Source organism: Melanotaenia boesemani, chromosome 11 (genome assembly GCF_017639745.1).
Source record: "Melanotaenia boesemani isolate fMelBoe1 chromosome 11, fMelBoe1.pri, whole genome shotgun sequence".
Classification (NCBI taxonomy): Eukaryota; Metazoa; Chordata; class Actinopteri; order Atheriniformes; family Melanotaeniidae; genus Melanotaenia; species Melanotaenia boesemani.
The window spans coordinates 22,822,487-22,839,184 of NC_055692.1; the positions used below are offsets into that span (position 1 = coordinate 22,822,487).

The following is a 16,698-nucleotide window of genomic DNA, read 5'->3' on the forward strand; positions in this document are numbered from 1 at the left end:
ATGATCTTTGGCCTTAACAAAGTGTTTTCATTACATCACTATAATAAATCTAAGAAAAAAACTTTTGACCAGTTACTGGTCCATTTACTATGACCATATGGTAACTTCCCAGTTACACAAACGTTCCCCATGTCTTCATCCCATCATTGTGCCTCTGTCTTAACATCAGTTTATTATGGTTTTGAGTACCTACAAAGTTCTATAAACAAATAAAACAATAATCTGTGAATCTTTAAAAGAGACTCTTCAATCTCACCTATGCTCCTTTGTATAGGCATCCCTCTGTAAACCGACAGAGGGATGCCTGCAGTCAGGCCTGCACTCTAACTGAATAATTGATTCGGTCTGTTTCAGACCTTGAATCAAATATAAATTAATTAAGCTATGATTTCAGATTGAATGTTAATAAATTATTCATCTTCTGGTGATGAAAATATGTAATTATTATAATATTAGTTAACTGCAGGGTTGTCACTGCAAGTTACCTCAATTTATAACAAATTAAATTTAATGTGATGTTTTTGTTCACATTGTCTCTTATTAGAATCCCTTGTCTCTTATTAGAATCCCTTATCTCTTATTAGAATAATGAAAATAATGTACACAACAGACTTGAGTCTTTGGGAAAATATTGGCATATGCACATTGCATATCGCTGCTGTCGGGCGCAAACCTGCCATGTCCAAAATTCGTGATTTTTTTTTCTTCATAAATCAGCACTATTGGTCACCCTTTATGTCTGTATTTAGTTTTACAATAATTTACCAAAGATAAATGATGTAAAACACAATATCAAGTTTGATGACATTATGTCAAATTATTACAAAAACCATACAGTTTTATTAATTTCTTGAAAAATAACAGTTTTAGACATTGGACGTTTGCACCTGACAGCAGCGATATTCAGCTTGAAAACCAATTTAAAACTTTTTAACATGTCCATTTGTATGTGGCACAAGACTAATCATGAACAGAATTAGTCAGCAATACTGAGGTTGAGGATTTCTGATTTGAATTTCCACAGAAAGCTTCAGAAATATGAAATCAAAAGGCTTGTATGTTCTACAAAAAAACAAGCAGCAGCATCAAGGTCAAGCAAGAACCCACAACTTTTGTCTAAGCGTAGCATTTGGGAAGTTTGTTTCTGGTCAACTTGGAACTTACTGTGGAAGCCGGTAGTTCTAAGAGAATTGTGCTAAATGGGGTTGAGAACTAAAAGTCCAAGATCTGTCAGAAGGAACTCTTTACAGACAGCAGAAGCATGGCAAATTAAAAAGGCACAGCACTAACCTGGATTAAGCCTACCAACCCAACATCTCCCAGGGCTTTCACATCAAGTGAGCTTCTGGTTTGCTTAGAAGGAGTGGGTTTGCCCACTCAAGACTTTGCTTTGCTAGCTCTAAGGGTAGCCCAGCATTTCTGCAGCAAGCAAGACTCCAGGCGGCTCATAGTGCCATGATTTATAGTTTGGCCTTGCTTCTGCTGCGTGCTACTAAGGCCTGGAAATGGAATGGGTTGGGAAATGTTGGGCTAGGCTATCCTCTGGACACCACCTAATTGTTGAGAGCATAAAAAGTGCATACACTATCATTACTTCTATGTGCATGTAATCCAAAAATAATTGGCTTTCTAGAGAATAACTATGTTTCAGAGATTTTTTGTGGGCTTCATTGAGCACACAATAATGATGCACTGGATACATAAATATAAAGCAGAGTTACAGTAATATGAATGGATGATTTCAGGGGCTGTGTCAAGTATTGAAGGGTGGATATGTGGATTGTGCTTGATTAGCATAATCATAGCTACATTAACTGAGTAAGGAAGAACAGGTAGTCATATAAGGGAGAAGAGGCACACAACTGCTGTGCAAAGTGTTTTCCTGTTTTGTATTTGAGGTACACAAATACATTTTAGAGGCTATATAACGCTTAAACAACACAAAATAGTCCAAAACACAATGTAGGTAAGGCCATTTTCTATGCAGTTTGACCCATTCATTGGGTGGTTTTAGCATAATAACAGCTGAATCCATTTATTTTTTGTTTAATAACTGAAACTTTGTAACTATCCCTCTTAGTTCACTTCATAGTTATAAAATGGAGATTATCTTATTAAACATGCTTTGATGTTCACAGATACCACATAACAGCAAAAAAAGATAAGAAAAAAACTTTTCTTGCAGTATACCAATAATAAAGCAGGTCCATGTTCATTGATGGCACCCCTGTCTTGTGTTCAGGCTATATTAGAGAAGTTAACCTCCCTCCCCTGTAGATAATGATATTTCAGAGGTTGTGGTCACATGGTGACACTCGGAGAGATTCATCTCTTATTCAACAGAACCAATCTCTCTCTGTGTCTATCACACAGCCTGAAGCAGGAAGAAGACCATCTATTTTAGAGAGGTATGCTAGAGACGCTGCATAGTTTCCAAGTGGTGCATTGCACGTTATCAATCCTAGAAATGGGTATGTGAGCACATCAAATCCCAACAGGAGGGAACAATAAGCAAACCCCCATAATGAATGATTTTGTGGTTTCAGATCACATCAGATAAAACAAAACTCACGGCCCCTGAAGTATAACAGAATATCAAGCGTTCATCACAGAGAGAAGAAAGCACTCTTAAACTAGGCTCCTTTTCCCCAGTACTTTCATTAGATGTATCAAAGTTAATGTAGCAGGTCCCCTGATAAATGGCCAGAGTGTTAAGAGAATGTCCAGAGTTCATCTGATGGAGTTGTTCAGAATGGTGCTTTCTTTGCAGTGTTTGCCTCAAGACACCAGGAAAAACTTTTTCTTTTTTACCTGATAAAACAATAAAGACATAAATATAACTATTACTAGACATATTTATTCTTCCTCTCCAAGGGGTAAGGGGAAACTCCACAGCAGATGTCTGCTATCATAATATTCTGAGTCATGTTTGTGTACGTGACTGAAAAGGCACACATAATTGTGTGCACATCATTTACTTTTGTGACATTAGTAAACATGAGACTTTTTAAACAGTATTTGAGACACAGCTAGCATTTTAATGCTGGAGTAACTTAACTGATTTGTTATTACTATGAAAACTGAAACAAGAACTGACTTTGGCACTGGTCATCATGACGAGGCTCAAACAGGGCCAAAGTTTTACTAAAGTGGGCCGAGCTTGGAGCAAGCCTTAAAGTCCAGCTGGAGGAGATGTTAGCAGGGCAACTATCCAGTGGTTCAGGCTACATTACATTGATGGATTGCAGTTTCTAAATCTCCCCTGGCCATCTGCAGGCTGCAATGTGGGTCGCTGGGGGGGGTCTAGAATGAAAAGAAAATAGGAGAAGGATGAGCTTCTATGATTTATCTGACCAAGCTGGGATATAGCTGCTTTTGAGGCTGCAGCAATGGACTTGTTTTTACTACCTTTGATTGGGAAACTGAGATTGAATTTGCAGCTCAACCCCAAAAGATGTCCTGGGGCAAACACAGGACACAAAGCCCACTTGATGGCTTCGACGTGCTTACACATGAATGGGATAATAACAAGAGCAGGAGGAGAAGAGCAAGGAGTCAAAGAGGAGGAGATGGGAGGGGAAATGTTCCATATTAAGTTACAGAGTAATTATTGATTTTCCAAGTGCAACATAACACAGGTTTTCAGCAAACATATTGTGCTGTAATGTGCAGGAAAAAGCAGTTGATAAGCTAATGATATGAGATGTATAAAAATGGAAAAAGCTTTAAGAGGGCAGAGAAGACTTGAGCAGTTGATTAGTGCAGCTGATCCTCTCATGGAACGAGTGTACACAGACAAATAGATTGAACGGCCACTTACACAAACATGCTGGAAAGCTTTCAATTAATGGAGACTAATGCAGGAAGATGCATGACTCTTGCATAGAATAATTAACCCAACCCATCAGCAGTGCAATCAATGGCTCTCGACATCACAATTATCTACATATATCTGTTAACTTACCATTGCTAGCTGTTGCACCAAATGAATGAGGAAAGAACTAATGAATGAATGCTAATATAAGTGGGACGTCATGCTGATAAACTAAGATTATATAGGCACAATTAATGTGCAAAAAATTATTGTTTTTATTATTTTTTATTTACAGTATTTTTTCTGTGTTTCATTTAACATCTTTTGGGGACATCGGATGGAAATTAGCCTCGGGCTGTAATCCTGCTTGTTTACATTCATATCTAATGAAATGTTCTTTGAATTGCATTGTTCCATCCAAAAGAAGAAGAAGAAAAAAAAAACAAAAAAACTGACAGACAACTCGCCTAACACCCCCACTTCATGTTAAAGAAAACTTTAACTTCTATGAATTTCCTGAGCACTTACAATATCATTAAGTTTTACTCCAAAGTTTTGTTTCAGTATTAAAATCTTCAGAGCTAAAACAATGCCAGTGGGAAGTCTGTTTGCAACTCACAAACTACCTGACTCACTGTTTTCCATCTAGACTTTCAATCAAAATACCCTGGGATGATCTGTGAAAGGAACCTTTTTACTTTGGTTCGTTTCCCTTTTTTGTCTGTGTTTAAGTTTAGAAGAAGAAACCGCTAGCTTATATTTAGAAATAGATCATTGTTAATTGCCCGTTAATTGAAAAATTACAATGGAATCATGTTTTGTTGTTTTCCTTGAAGCACTTGAAAAATTTTTATAGAGATACAGTGCTGTAATAATCAATTCTTAGGGTGGGATTAATAAAAAAATGGTTTGTAGGCCTTAAAATATACAACTATATAGACTTCCAAAAAGATTAAAATTAGCAAAGTGGGAAACTGAAAAACAATTCACAAAAAACATTTCTGCAATGAGTGAAGCTTTAGATGTACCCCTGAACATGATGGAAATTTCAATAAGGACAGCCAAAATGAGAGGTAGACGGAGCCCGAAGGAATGGAAGGAAGTGGATAAAATGTTGTTGCACTGTGGATCAGGATTTGGATATTATTTTTTCACCTAAAGAGCAAGGGATCTTCTTTCCCAAGTAATTGCGCTCCATCAGCCTAATTTGAATTCTGCATTTCTTATATCATCCCATACTCAAGGGATGCAGCACTACAGGGGGGGTTCAGCCCAGGTTAGAAAGAGACTCTTCACTCCTGTATGTTCTTAGTAATTAGGAAGGGTGCCAAAATTTGGATTTAATACAGCCCTGGGTGAGCATGTGAGAGCTTGTTAGGAAAGTCTTTAGTCTAGACCCCGAGGAGCATGTCAAGCATTTCTGTGTCAAAGGGCTCATCAGTCATTAGCTCTGTACTTTGTGTCGCAATGGGGGTTTCCAGAGAGGAGAGAGAGGGTGCACTGAATGCACATCATGCCTCTAAGCCTTAGCAAGCAAGTTATATATGAAGATTTCATGAGAGGAAGACTGGCGGCAGTCATAAAATCCTTTGTTCTCAGAGATCAGCTGTATTTTTTTCCCTAAACATGAAGCTAATGCAGCAAAATTAATCAGCATGAGATCAAGACTCAGTGAGTGGATGTCGAAATTATGAGAGAATAATGATTTAATATTTGTATGTGAGGAAAAAATGTTGCAGAGGTAGGAAATGGGTATCCAAAGGGATTTTAAATAATACATTTCTATGTGCTTGAACTTTGCCAAACAAGGTTTCCTCTTGAGAAATCCCGAGCTTTAGCATCCTCAGCTTTCCCCTACGTCTAGGTAATACACTAACAAGAATGTGCATTTTAGGTCTGCTTGACCAATACTGTATCAATAATCGGATTCGTTGTTCATTACCAGCATGCAAGCAGGGAATTATTAAATGCACTAAGAAACTGAGAGAACATGTTCTGCTGTTTAATTTAAACTTCTCTGAAAAATGCTGACTCTGCAAAGGGCACTGGAACAAGTCTCATTACTGATCCACAGAGAGACAAGTTAAGGCTTTACTAAGGGTAAACTGACTAGAAAGTCCCTACAGGACAATGAAGCACATGAACAAAGTAATATAAATGCACACAAGCACAGTGGCAGGCATACACAAAACCCTGCACAAACAAAGACTGCATGTGTAAAGAGACAATCAGATCTCACACAACCTAAAGTTCATATTGTACTTATACAAAGAAAGATCTTAGCATTTGCCTTAGTAATAGTTTTTGTTATTATGAGGATAATGTGAAATTGTCCAACATTTCCAGAGCATGCTGAGCAGGGCTGATGCACTGTTCCACTTTCCTCAGCTGTACGAACAGCTTTCTGGATTTAATTGGATAGTGAACAGAGCTGAGAGGTGAGAGGCTTTAAGCAGAGTTAGAGGGCCTAACTAAGGGATGTTAAACTTAATGCCTGGAGGGACCCCAGTATGCAAGATTTCTTTTGCTGCCCTCTGCTCCTAATAAGTTAATTAGCTCAGTGTAAGGTCAACACAACAGAACACTTAACACATGTAACATGTTACCAGTTAGAGTCAATGATGTGTATCCTGTATCTAATATGGTATTCATTTTGGCTTTGATAAGCGTAAATTTTGTATTGAGGATTCTTCCCCATATCCTTCACACATTACGTTTTATTGATGTCAGAACAGTGGAACTGTGTTGATTGCATGGAAAATGTGTAATGGTTACACAAAACAAGTATGAGTTAGGCATACTAAGCTGTTAAATGATTTAGGAGATGATGTGTTTTTGGAGGAGTCGATTCTTCAACTATTTCCTAATGGCAAAGAGGGACGCTCCATGCTCGGCATTTGTTTCTGTCCCACCACTGGGGAACCACAGATGAGAATATTAAGGGCTGAGACTGTTGGGCCTGTAAAGTTCATTTCACATTTGTCTTACAATTTGCTGCAGCATTTTTTGCATCACTAGAGAGGTTCTCCCAGTGTGTTCCTCTGTGTCTCATTCACTTTATTGCATTGATAGTAGTATTGTATTGATAGAGTTATTGTTTTAAGTAAAATATATATATATATATATTGAAGAGGTAAAGGGGTGGAACATTCTAAATCAGTTCAAAAATGTCAAAAATCAATTATCTGTACATTGAACTTTTTAGATGATACTGGTGGAGCCTGCTGAGGTAAGAATCAGCTTTTCTCAGGTAAAATGTGAAAACACAAGCACAGAGTGTAAACGTGTCAGCAGTTATGAATGTGGGCCAGGTTAAGTTCACTGGAGCTGTCAGAAGGAATCCCTGGGGAAGACATATCAGTTATCCACAGCATTACTACTCCCTGATGACAAGAGGCCACTTCCATTTTTACAGAGTTGTTCAGGTGTGTAGCATCACACCTTGTGACAGAAACCAGTTTGTGGAAGACAGATGAAAACCTTCTCTGGGTCAAAATGTAGTAGAATCTAGCAAAGAAAAGAGGGTTAGCATTACTAAACACCTTGAAGACTCAGGCTCTTAAAATCCAAAACCAAGTTTGTAATCTTGCAGTGTCGATAGACTCAACAGCACAATTAAAGCTGTCACCAAAGCAGCTTTTTACCAACTCAAAAACATCAACAAAATTAAAGGTTTTGTCCCCCAAAAAGACCATCAGAACCTCAACCATGCATTCATCTCTAGTAGACTGGATTACCGTAATGGTCTTTAAATTGGACTTTCCCAAAAGAGCATTAAACAGCGGCAGCTCATCCAGAATGCTGTTGCTAGAGTTTTAACCAAGACAAAGAGCTCTGAACACAATACACCGGTTTTAAAATCTATCGCTGTGCACAATATAGAGATGAGAGGATAAAATTAACTTGACTTTCTTGGGCAGGGGTTGCAGTTGGGGGGTACTAATATAATGGTGGGGGAAACACTGGATTCTAAAACCCAGTGGCTTAGGGCCCAGAATACATCTTTGATATGTTCAGAGTATAAACCTTCTTAGATCCAAGGACTCAGGTCAGCTAGTCCAGACCAGACCAGAGTCTCTAGACTAAACATGGAGAAGCAGCTTTTAGCTTTTATGCTGCAAACAAGTAGGACAATCTGCCAGTGGAGATTAAACTTTCACCCAATGTATACACCAAAGTGGAAAAAGAAATGGATGGACGCATAATTCTGATTCTCTTTGTGTTGTTTTATGTACTCGTTAATGCCTCCTCTGCACCCTGCTGTAATGCTTTTAATATTTTATGTAAAGTACTTTGAATAGTCCTGAACCTAAACTTGACTTGGACTGCCTTTACAAATTTTTAAAAAATTGATTTTCTTAAATTAATATATGTTGATGGAAATAAGAGGAACTTGGAAAAACAGAAGCAAAGTGTCCAAACAATCTTTAGCATGGGCAGGATGGTTTAGTGAGTAAATTCTGACTAGCGCCCCCTGTACTATACGCTAGCATATGGAAATACTTTAGTATCTATGAAGCTGAAGAACATTTTGGAAAGTGAAAAACCACATTGAGCTTCTCTAGCTTGGAAAGATTACACAACACTCAGTTGCTATCAGAAGCAGCAACTGATGTCGCAGCTACATCCCAAACCAAAACGTGCAAAGCAGTTTAAAAAATCTCTATTGTCTAATATTTGTTATCCCTATTAAGTTTTTTATTTTTTCTTTATTTCTTTCTTTCTTTCTTTCTTTATTTTTTTTTACTATATTATGCACTTTGGAGCCAAGATACAGTGTCTAATTTCTGATCCCTAAACTTTACAATAAGACAAAAACTGAAACAAAGACAAAAGCAAAAACAAAGTTATTATACTCCTTATTGCACAAATAAATAGAATGTTATTTTTTGTTTGAGATTTAGAATATTTTAATATCTGTATTCTTTTACAATAACTATGCTGCTAAAGGTAGAATTGTTCTTTCTGGTCAGTTCTTTTTCAGTGCAGGAAAATATGTTAAGAAACGTAACCTTCAACATGACTGACATCTTTTTCTGTTTGTTTTATAACAAATAGATATATTATGATCACATCACAGCACTCTGAATCATAACTGAATTGCTTCCTAAGGTACTCACTCCTAATAGAGGGTAAGATTGATCCTGCTGTTACAGCAAAGCCAAACTATAATGGCTTTGGTGTCAAGTGAAATAGTTGTCTATATGAAATAGTAACAAGGGGAAACAGAATGCTAATCCCTCACTGGCTGATTATAGAGGAGCAATTTTTAATAACCCAATCACTTTTTCACCATGAAAAAAAAACAAAAACACTGACAGAGGTAGTTTATGAAAATCTATGAATTTTCATATAACCAATTGTTATAGTTCCAACTAAAGGTGTGTGTCTATATATCAGTACTGACAGTGACAATGAAAATAAGAGAATGAAATACTAGAAGCACTCAGAGAGGACAGACCTCCGCCAAGTCATTGCACTTATTATTTTTTTTATTTTTTGCCAATGATTGTGGACATTATTTTTTAATAAGAGACTGTAATAGCAAAATGTTCCCTATCTCCTCATAGTAAAGTATTCTTTAAAAAAATCCAGGTGATTATCCAGATCACACCCAAAATCAAATTACTTGTTCTTTATTCAATTTGTTAGATTTCCTTAAAATTGAATCAAAATTCATCCATACTTTTTTGGCCTATGTTGCAAATAGGCAGATAAATCAATGCTGCTGAAAACATGGCCTCAGCCTTGGTGTAGATAATTAATATCATGGTATGAAAATCTCAAATGAAACAAAAACATAAATAGCAAATTGGGATTTTATATTTTGTACAAATGACCTATTACTTCTCACATTTAACTTAACATTTAACTTAACATGCATGTCTTTGGACAGTGAGAAGAAGGCGGAGTACCTGGAGAGAACCCACACATTCTAGACAGGAAGACCACTGTTTGAACGCCCCCCCAGCGGAGGCTCGAACTAGCGACATTCTTGCTAACCACCATGCAGCCCTTCACTTCTTTCATGAAAATATTATCATGAATACTTTTGGGCACAAGGAAAATTCTGATATTGTGACTGCATTAGTACTAACTCACAATTAGCACCACATTTTAGTGGTGAAAGGTTGAGGGTTCAGTGCTGGAGAGATTGCACCTCTAATGCTATCAGAGCCAGAAGATCACTGAAAAAAGGTCTACTGCTGTTGATAAGGAGACTCCAGTCGGTTCAAGACCCAAAGATGCAACTATGCTGAACACTAAAGTGATACAACTCTGCTGATGCAGGTGCTCAGTGCCAACAAAGCCAGAGCAAGAGGAGCACAATTAATCTTTGGTTATATTGTCATCACTGCTGTTGAAGAATTATGGATGAGATGTACTGTCACTGCCCTTGTTTTAAAGAACATCCCACAGGGAGAAAAGTGCTACTTGACATTTTGATTATTTGTGTACAGCACAAGCAACTCGTAAGTTTGTTCAAAGAAGAGCAAAATGAGTGGCTAGGGCTTCTGTGTCCCATTAAAAGGAGGTGCATGTTTGGTAATATTCAGAGCAGTAGAGAGAAAAAAAAATCTATATATTCTGCTTCATTTTTACTTCAACTAAAGTGCACATTGTATGGAAATCTTTTTTGCTTATCTTCACTCTAGACAAAAAAAAAAAAAACAAAAAAAAAAAAAAAAAAAAACTTTTGTAATAGTAAAGAAATTTTCAATTTTCCACCTTTCCTCTTTGAGAATACAGATCCCCACATTCTCATCATCCCACTAGATATAGATTTCCTGGGTCTCTATACAGTTTAACTTTTATAGGCATGTTTATGAATACTTTTGAGTTGTTTTGTAATCAAAGTGAGAAGTGTGTCCATAAAACAAGATTGTAATTACTTATCTGTTTGCTTGTGGTTTTCTCCCATCATACCAGTTAATTAATTTGTGCTCAGAAATTATGCATAATGCACAAAGTCTGCAGCTAAAATGATTTTACAGAGCAAATCCAATATATCACCTCAGAGGGAATGGCGGAAACTGTAGGAGGAAAATGATTTGGTAAAGAGCCCCCTGTTGTATACACTGAATTGCACTCATTACTTTCACCTGGACACTTCCACTTGTGTGCGTACACCAACAACCTAAATATAACCTATGCTTTCTGATTTGTAGCATGTTTTAGCCTTTGTTAACAGGAAGTATGAAGAGATTTCGATTATTCTGTTCAGACATATTGGAGAAATATTTATAATAAATGTCATACCAGCAAGTTCAGCAAAAGCAGAAACAGGAACACAAAATCACATAAAAAGTTGTGTCATGCTTGCGGAACCTCAATACAAATATCTGAAAACACAACTCATTCAGTTACTGAGTGTCAAATTACATCTAAGAATAATTAAATAATTAAAAGTGATTCGGTATGGTTTCCACAGCTGTGAGCACCACTTTTAATATGGAATTCCACAGCTGGAAGGAACAAGAAAAACCTACACAGAGGAGGGCTCACTGAGTCTTAACAACATATGTCTGAAATATATTGAAATATTGTTTGAACAGGATGTAAACACATGCACAAATTAACTCTGCTTGAGTTTTCAATATTTGGCACTGTCTTTCCTAAAGTTGCTACAAGCTTTTAATTAGAATTGGACTCTTATGACTGATTTTACATTTTATACTTCCATTTTATGTTTTTTCTGTGTGTATTTTCTTTGGTTGTGAATGTTTTTTTTACTTACTTTTCCTTAAAGCACTCTGTGACAAGTGTCTGTAAAAGACGCTATACAAATAAACTTTACTTACTCACTTATTTACAGCGATGACATTCAAACCAAATAATGACCACCTTAAACAGAAATATTTTCCTGTGCAAATTAAACTAATTATAAATCTAAAGGAATGTATATGCGCCTCTTATAAAGCCATCTTCCAGAGGTGGGGACTTGAGCTTTGGACTTGCATCTACAAACACAAAGAAGCCTACGCATATTCTAAAAAAACAAACAAAAGAAAAAAACTGTCAAAGTTATGTATCACAGCGAGTTCTGTTAAAAAATGATTTTTCTAAGTCTGTTTATAAGAATAAGGGTTGCATCTGTTGCTGCTTAAGAAATGTTAGCAACATTTATTTCACCTGTAAGAACTGGATGTAAAAAAATATTTGCAAAAGTCTTTTATTTTTTATTCAGTTTTAAAAAGTTTAACATTAATATTTTCTGTATTCATTTGAAATAAAGTCATTTCAAGACTTTTTTATATTTAATTTAATTATTCTTATTTTTGTGTTGTACTAGTGTGTAGTTTTTTAGCCATCCTCTCTACAATAGAAAAAATACTATAAGCTGAAGTACTGGTTTTGATAAGTTTCTACAACTCTGTAAGTCCAGATGGGTTTTGATATGCATTAGAAACTCAGTTGCTACAGGGTTTTTTAAATCAGTCAAACAGAGAAATTTGACAGAGCACTTGTCAGTTTAAGCTAAAGATTAGTGTTGTTGCAAAATGCTGTTATATAAAGAATATTACAATGCAATGTTCTAAGCAGCCCAGATAGCAGGCGTTGCATGGTAGGTTACTTATTACAACTAGGGTGCATTCACACTGGCACTGTTTGGACCACTTTAAACTAACTGTGGTCCATTTCCACAGGTAGTCCAGAAAAAGAAAATGATATAGGACATGTCATATCACAAAATGCTGGATAGCTTACTGCCTTGCTGCTCAACTGGACAGATTCTTTAAAAAATCACATTTGATTTGAAGACCAAAGTAAAAAGATAAGCTTAGACACTGAATCCATCTATTATTGCTCCATTGTTAATATGCAGACAACAAGCTATGTTTAATCCTTGATAATCAGTGAGCTGGATTTTTTTCTTCTTTGTCAGTGGTGGTTTTGGAGAATTTTGCCCCTAGTGATTACAACTGAATGGTGCTGTTAAGACAAGTTGGTCTGCTCTAGGAAAATGCAACATGAATGCAAATTAAACCAAACAAATGTGTAATTTCTTTCAGAATTCACCATGCAATCGAACAGAGTCCCCCAGACTATCTTGGTGTGAATGCACCCTTAAAGAGACTCACAAGTTGACTTGGACTTTAGATCAAAAACTTGAGACTTGGACTTGGACAAAAAAAGGACTGGTGAACATCTCTGCCAACTTCTAAATATTTCTCTGTCAGTGAAGTAGCAAATATTGCCAATTCTGCAGCTTTGATGACCTTCTGAGTCTTAAGATAAACATGCATTTAAATAATTTGGGGCAGTTTGTGATGATCTCTAAAATCTTTTAACTAGCAGATTCACCTTCTTTAATTTATCAAACAAGCTCATCTTAAAAAACAAGTGATACATTGCTTGTTTAAAGCTAAGCGGATTATGCAAAAAGATTTTTTTTCCTTTGAATATCAGTTATACACCAAGATGAGGGGAAAAGGAAAATATGATTTCTTCTGTCTTGTTGGTTTTGGAAAAAAAATTAATTAAAGAAAAAAATAAAATAAAAATAATAAAGGAGAGTCTCTTCTGGATATTTCAGCTAAAACTGAATGAAAGAAAGCAGAATTTTCCTTTGATTGTAGCCTGGTTTTGATATTGGACAGGTATCATTTCTGTAACCAATCAGCTTATAGCTCTATAAAACATGAAGTATTGTCGCTAGTTCTTAAATTAGCCGAATGCTGCATTGATTTATGATACCCTGATGATGGTAACCAGCAGATTAAATGGAAAGCTATAGCTCTCCTGGGCTGCTTAATTAGTTAACCATAGGAGAAATCAAACTGAAAGCAAAATCAATGGTTGGAAAAAAATGTGGGATGGTGGGCTGAGAGTGTATATCATACAGTACCTCACGACTCACTGCTATTTATTAGAGGTCAACCAATGGGGAAAGATCAAAACAAAGCCATTTTTTTCCTTTCATACCAACAGAACCCTAATTGAACCTTGTCTTGATAAATATCTCATTTTCACTCCCAAAACAAGCTCAGTGTTCAGTTGAGATTAAACTTGTGATACCTGAAGAGATGGCAGCCAAGCGGAATACATCAGGGTGTCTGTTGGGGGCTACAGGTTCATACGGTGAGGAATTCTCCATGTCTCTACCTAGAACAAAAGCAAGGATAACGATTCATTATTAAATAAAATAAAAAAGGAAAACAGAAAATATGGGTACATTCGTATAATAATTCTTTCTTTTTCACACACTGGTTACACGGCATCATGATTGTTATTCTTGTTTTTAAAAGACCAGAGGGAAACTTTGGATTAAATGTAGGAATACACTGTAATGATGTAATTTCCCAGTATTGGTTGGGCTGGCCAATAACTGGCTCTTTTTTTTCATAAGGAGAACAGGATGTTTATCTTGACCAAAGCATTTCCTTTTGAAGAGTACATTTGTTCCTGCTGTAGTCTGATTTCAAGGAACAGCTGAAGAACTAAAGAACAAGCAACATATCTTCCCTGCTAGCAATGTGTTACCAGAGCTGTTTGTAAAAGAAAAAGAAAGAAAAAAAATTAAATTTGCACTCAACTGAGTCTCTCCCATGTGCCTGCTTCTCTGTGGGCTCTAATCCCGCACTTAAAATTCATAACCATTCGGTGTGATTGAGACAAACCCTTCAGTGTGTAATGGCTTCTGATCCGAACAGAAACAGAGTGTGAGGTTGGCTGTGAGGTATTCTGCTACAAATAAACAAACCTAAAAGCTGTTGGTGCTTAAACTTTCAGGACAACCTATCAATAGATCCAATCAATAGGTTTTAGAACATTATTTTTATCAACATGATTTCCCAAATTTTCTAAATTCATTATACAAGCTACAGTGATAATAAAGTAATCTAGAAGCACTCAGAGAGACCTCAGACCTCCGCCAAGCCATAGGGTCACTGACCTAGGAAAACCCCCAAAAGGCCCAACAGCCCACCCAGTACCCTGCAAACTGGGTGGGCTGTTGGGAATATCAAACCCTGGTGATATTCTGGATCACCAGCATTATGCATTTTCTAACATGCATGATAGATGGAGGGGATCCGCCCTGCACATGCATTTTGGTACTAGATTACATTTTGTTCTTTGTTTCCCAGGCTTTACCCCTGTAAACTGAGTGTCATCAGAAACGGTTCTAAGTGGGTGGACTCGATCCAAACGAAACCGGACGAGTCCTGCTTGTCTGCTAAGAAATGCTTGGTTGTCTGATAGAGTTAGTTATAATGACATAATTTGCTTTCCATCTACGCTTCCCGCTTAAACAAACAAGACTCTTTTTAGCCTTCTTAGGATTCAAAAATCCTTTTCAGCCTTCCTCTTAAACATTAGTTTAATTAACACCACAGATTAATTAACTTCTGTTTTCATTTTTCTCCACATCTTACATTGCCTTATAAGATTCTGTCTGAACATCATGCTCGCATTTTACAATGTTTGTTTGATTTATGTTATGCCCATTTACCCTTTTTTGTAAATTTTTGACATTAAGCATTTTAGATTAGTTAATAAATATCCATATTTATTTTAATTAATCGTGGTTTGTGATTTTTCCCTTTGAATCATGTAAGGGGTCCTTTCAAAAAGAACTCGCGTCACTAGCATCTAAAGACTGATTTGATTTGACTTGACTAAATTAATTAATTTAGTTAAATTATCAATCTAGGATTTTAATGGTCTCCATGCAGCCATTAGAAGTAGCGTGGTGGTGCCCGGTTTCTCCATTATTAATAGTAATCATTATTGATTATTGATATTAATATTTAATCCAAACATATTTAATGTTTAATTATGCTATATCACTACATTGGTAATTATTGTGTTAATGCATGTGTGTGTGTGTGTACATGAGAATCGGTGTGAGCGCCTGAATGAGTTTTGTAAAAAATTGTAAATTTTTAAAGTGGGATACGGAATATTGAAGAAAAAGTTTGCCATTCAGACCAGCAATAAAATCCTTTGTAAGTCTAAAAAATTGCATCAAACCTCAGGAAGCTCAGTGAACTTAACTACTTCATGTGGCTTCGAGGCAAATTCCTCTGCAAGGTGTTTTGAAGGCTTTGAATTCCCTTTGGATTCATTTTGATGAACCTCGGCCTATAATGGTGCCTGCTTAGCCGGCAACAGCTAATGAAATGCCAGCCACAGCTTTCAAACCACAAACTGCCATATCTGCAACTGTCAACTGCGGCCATTGCAATGCCTAAACTTCAGCCTACCACCGCGTCCAAACTACATTACGGTGTAGTGTCTCACTTTACCTCCCAAGCCACAGCCTGCTGTAATGATCCAAATGCAACTTACAGGAGTGATTCTCAAACTGCTTCATGCCCAGACAAATAAGAGCCTGCAGCTACCATACAGGTTGCAAATGTGAGTTTAAGAACAACCTTGATCTGACCCGCCAGGTTTAACTTCATGTCTCTGAGCTGGAGTTTAATCAAATTGAGAATGATAAGGCAGAAAAGTTATCTGCACTGGAACAAGAAAATTCTTCTTTAGTAAACAAGATAGAGTGGTTGAAAAAAAGCTGGAAAGTCAAACCAGGGCAAGACAAGACAGTCACAAGACCCCACAAAAAGTAAGGTGCATATAGATACTTTCCCAAAACTTTTATTTTTTTTCTCTCTCTTTTAACTTGTTCTATTCAGCATAGTAGCAGGCAGAATGATGGTCTGGCTGCTGTGTTGTGCTGAACAAATTTGCTTTGCCACAGGAAGCTTTATGGGTATTAGGCTCCTCGTGATAACCTGATTTATTTTTTTATTTTATTTATTTATTTTGAATCATGGAATTTATGCAATCTTGCTGGACCTGACTGGAGGGGATAGAAAAAAAAAGAGAATAATGAAGAGAAGTAAAAAGAAAAGTAAAAAAAATGGAAGAGGAGACAA

At 36.5% G+C, this 16,698-nt stretch overlaps 1 protein-coding gene across 2 annotated transcripts in view; it reads right to left on the reverse strand.

Moving 5' to 3' along the window:
* Positions 1–16,698, reverse strand: part of LOC121649606 (GDNF family receptor alpha-2-like) — a 67,094-nt gene that overhangs the window by 32,617 nt on the left and 17,779 nt on the right. For both annotated transcript variants that reach the window (XM_042000558.1, XM_042000559.1), the window contains exon 3: positions 13,835–13,921. In XM_042000558.1, the coding sequence (XP_041856492.1) occupies positions 13,835–13,921 (87 nt within the window). The remainder of the gene's footprint in view (positions 1–13,834; positions 13,922–16,698) is intronic.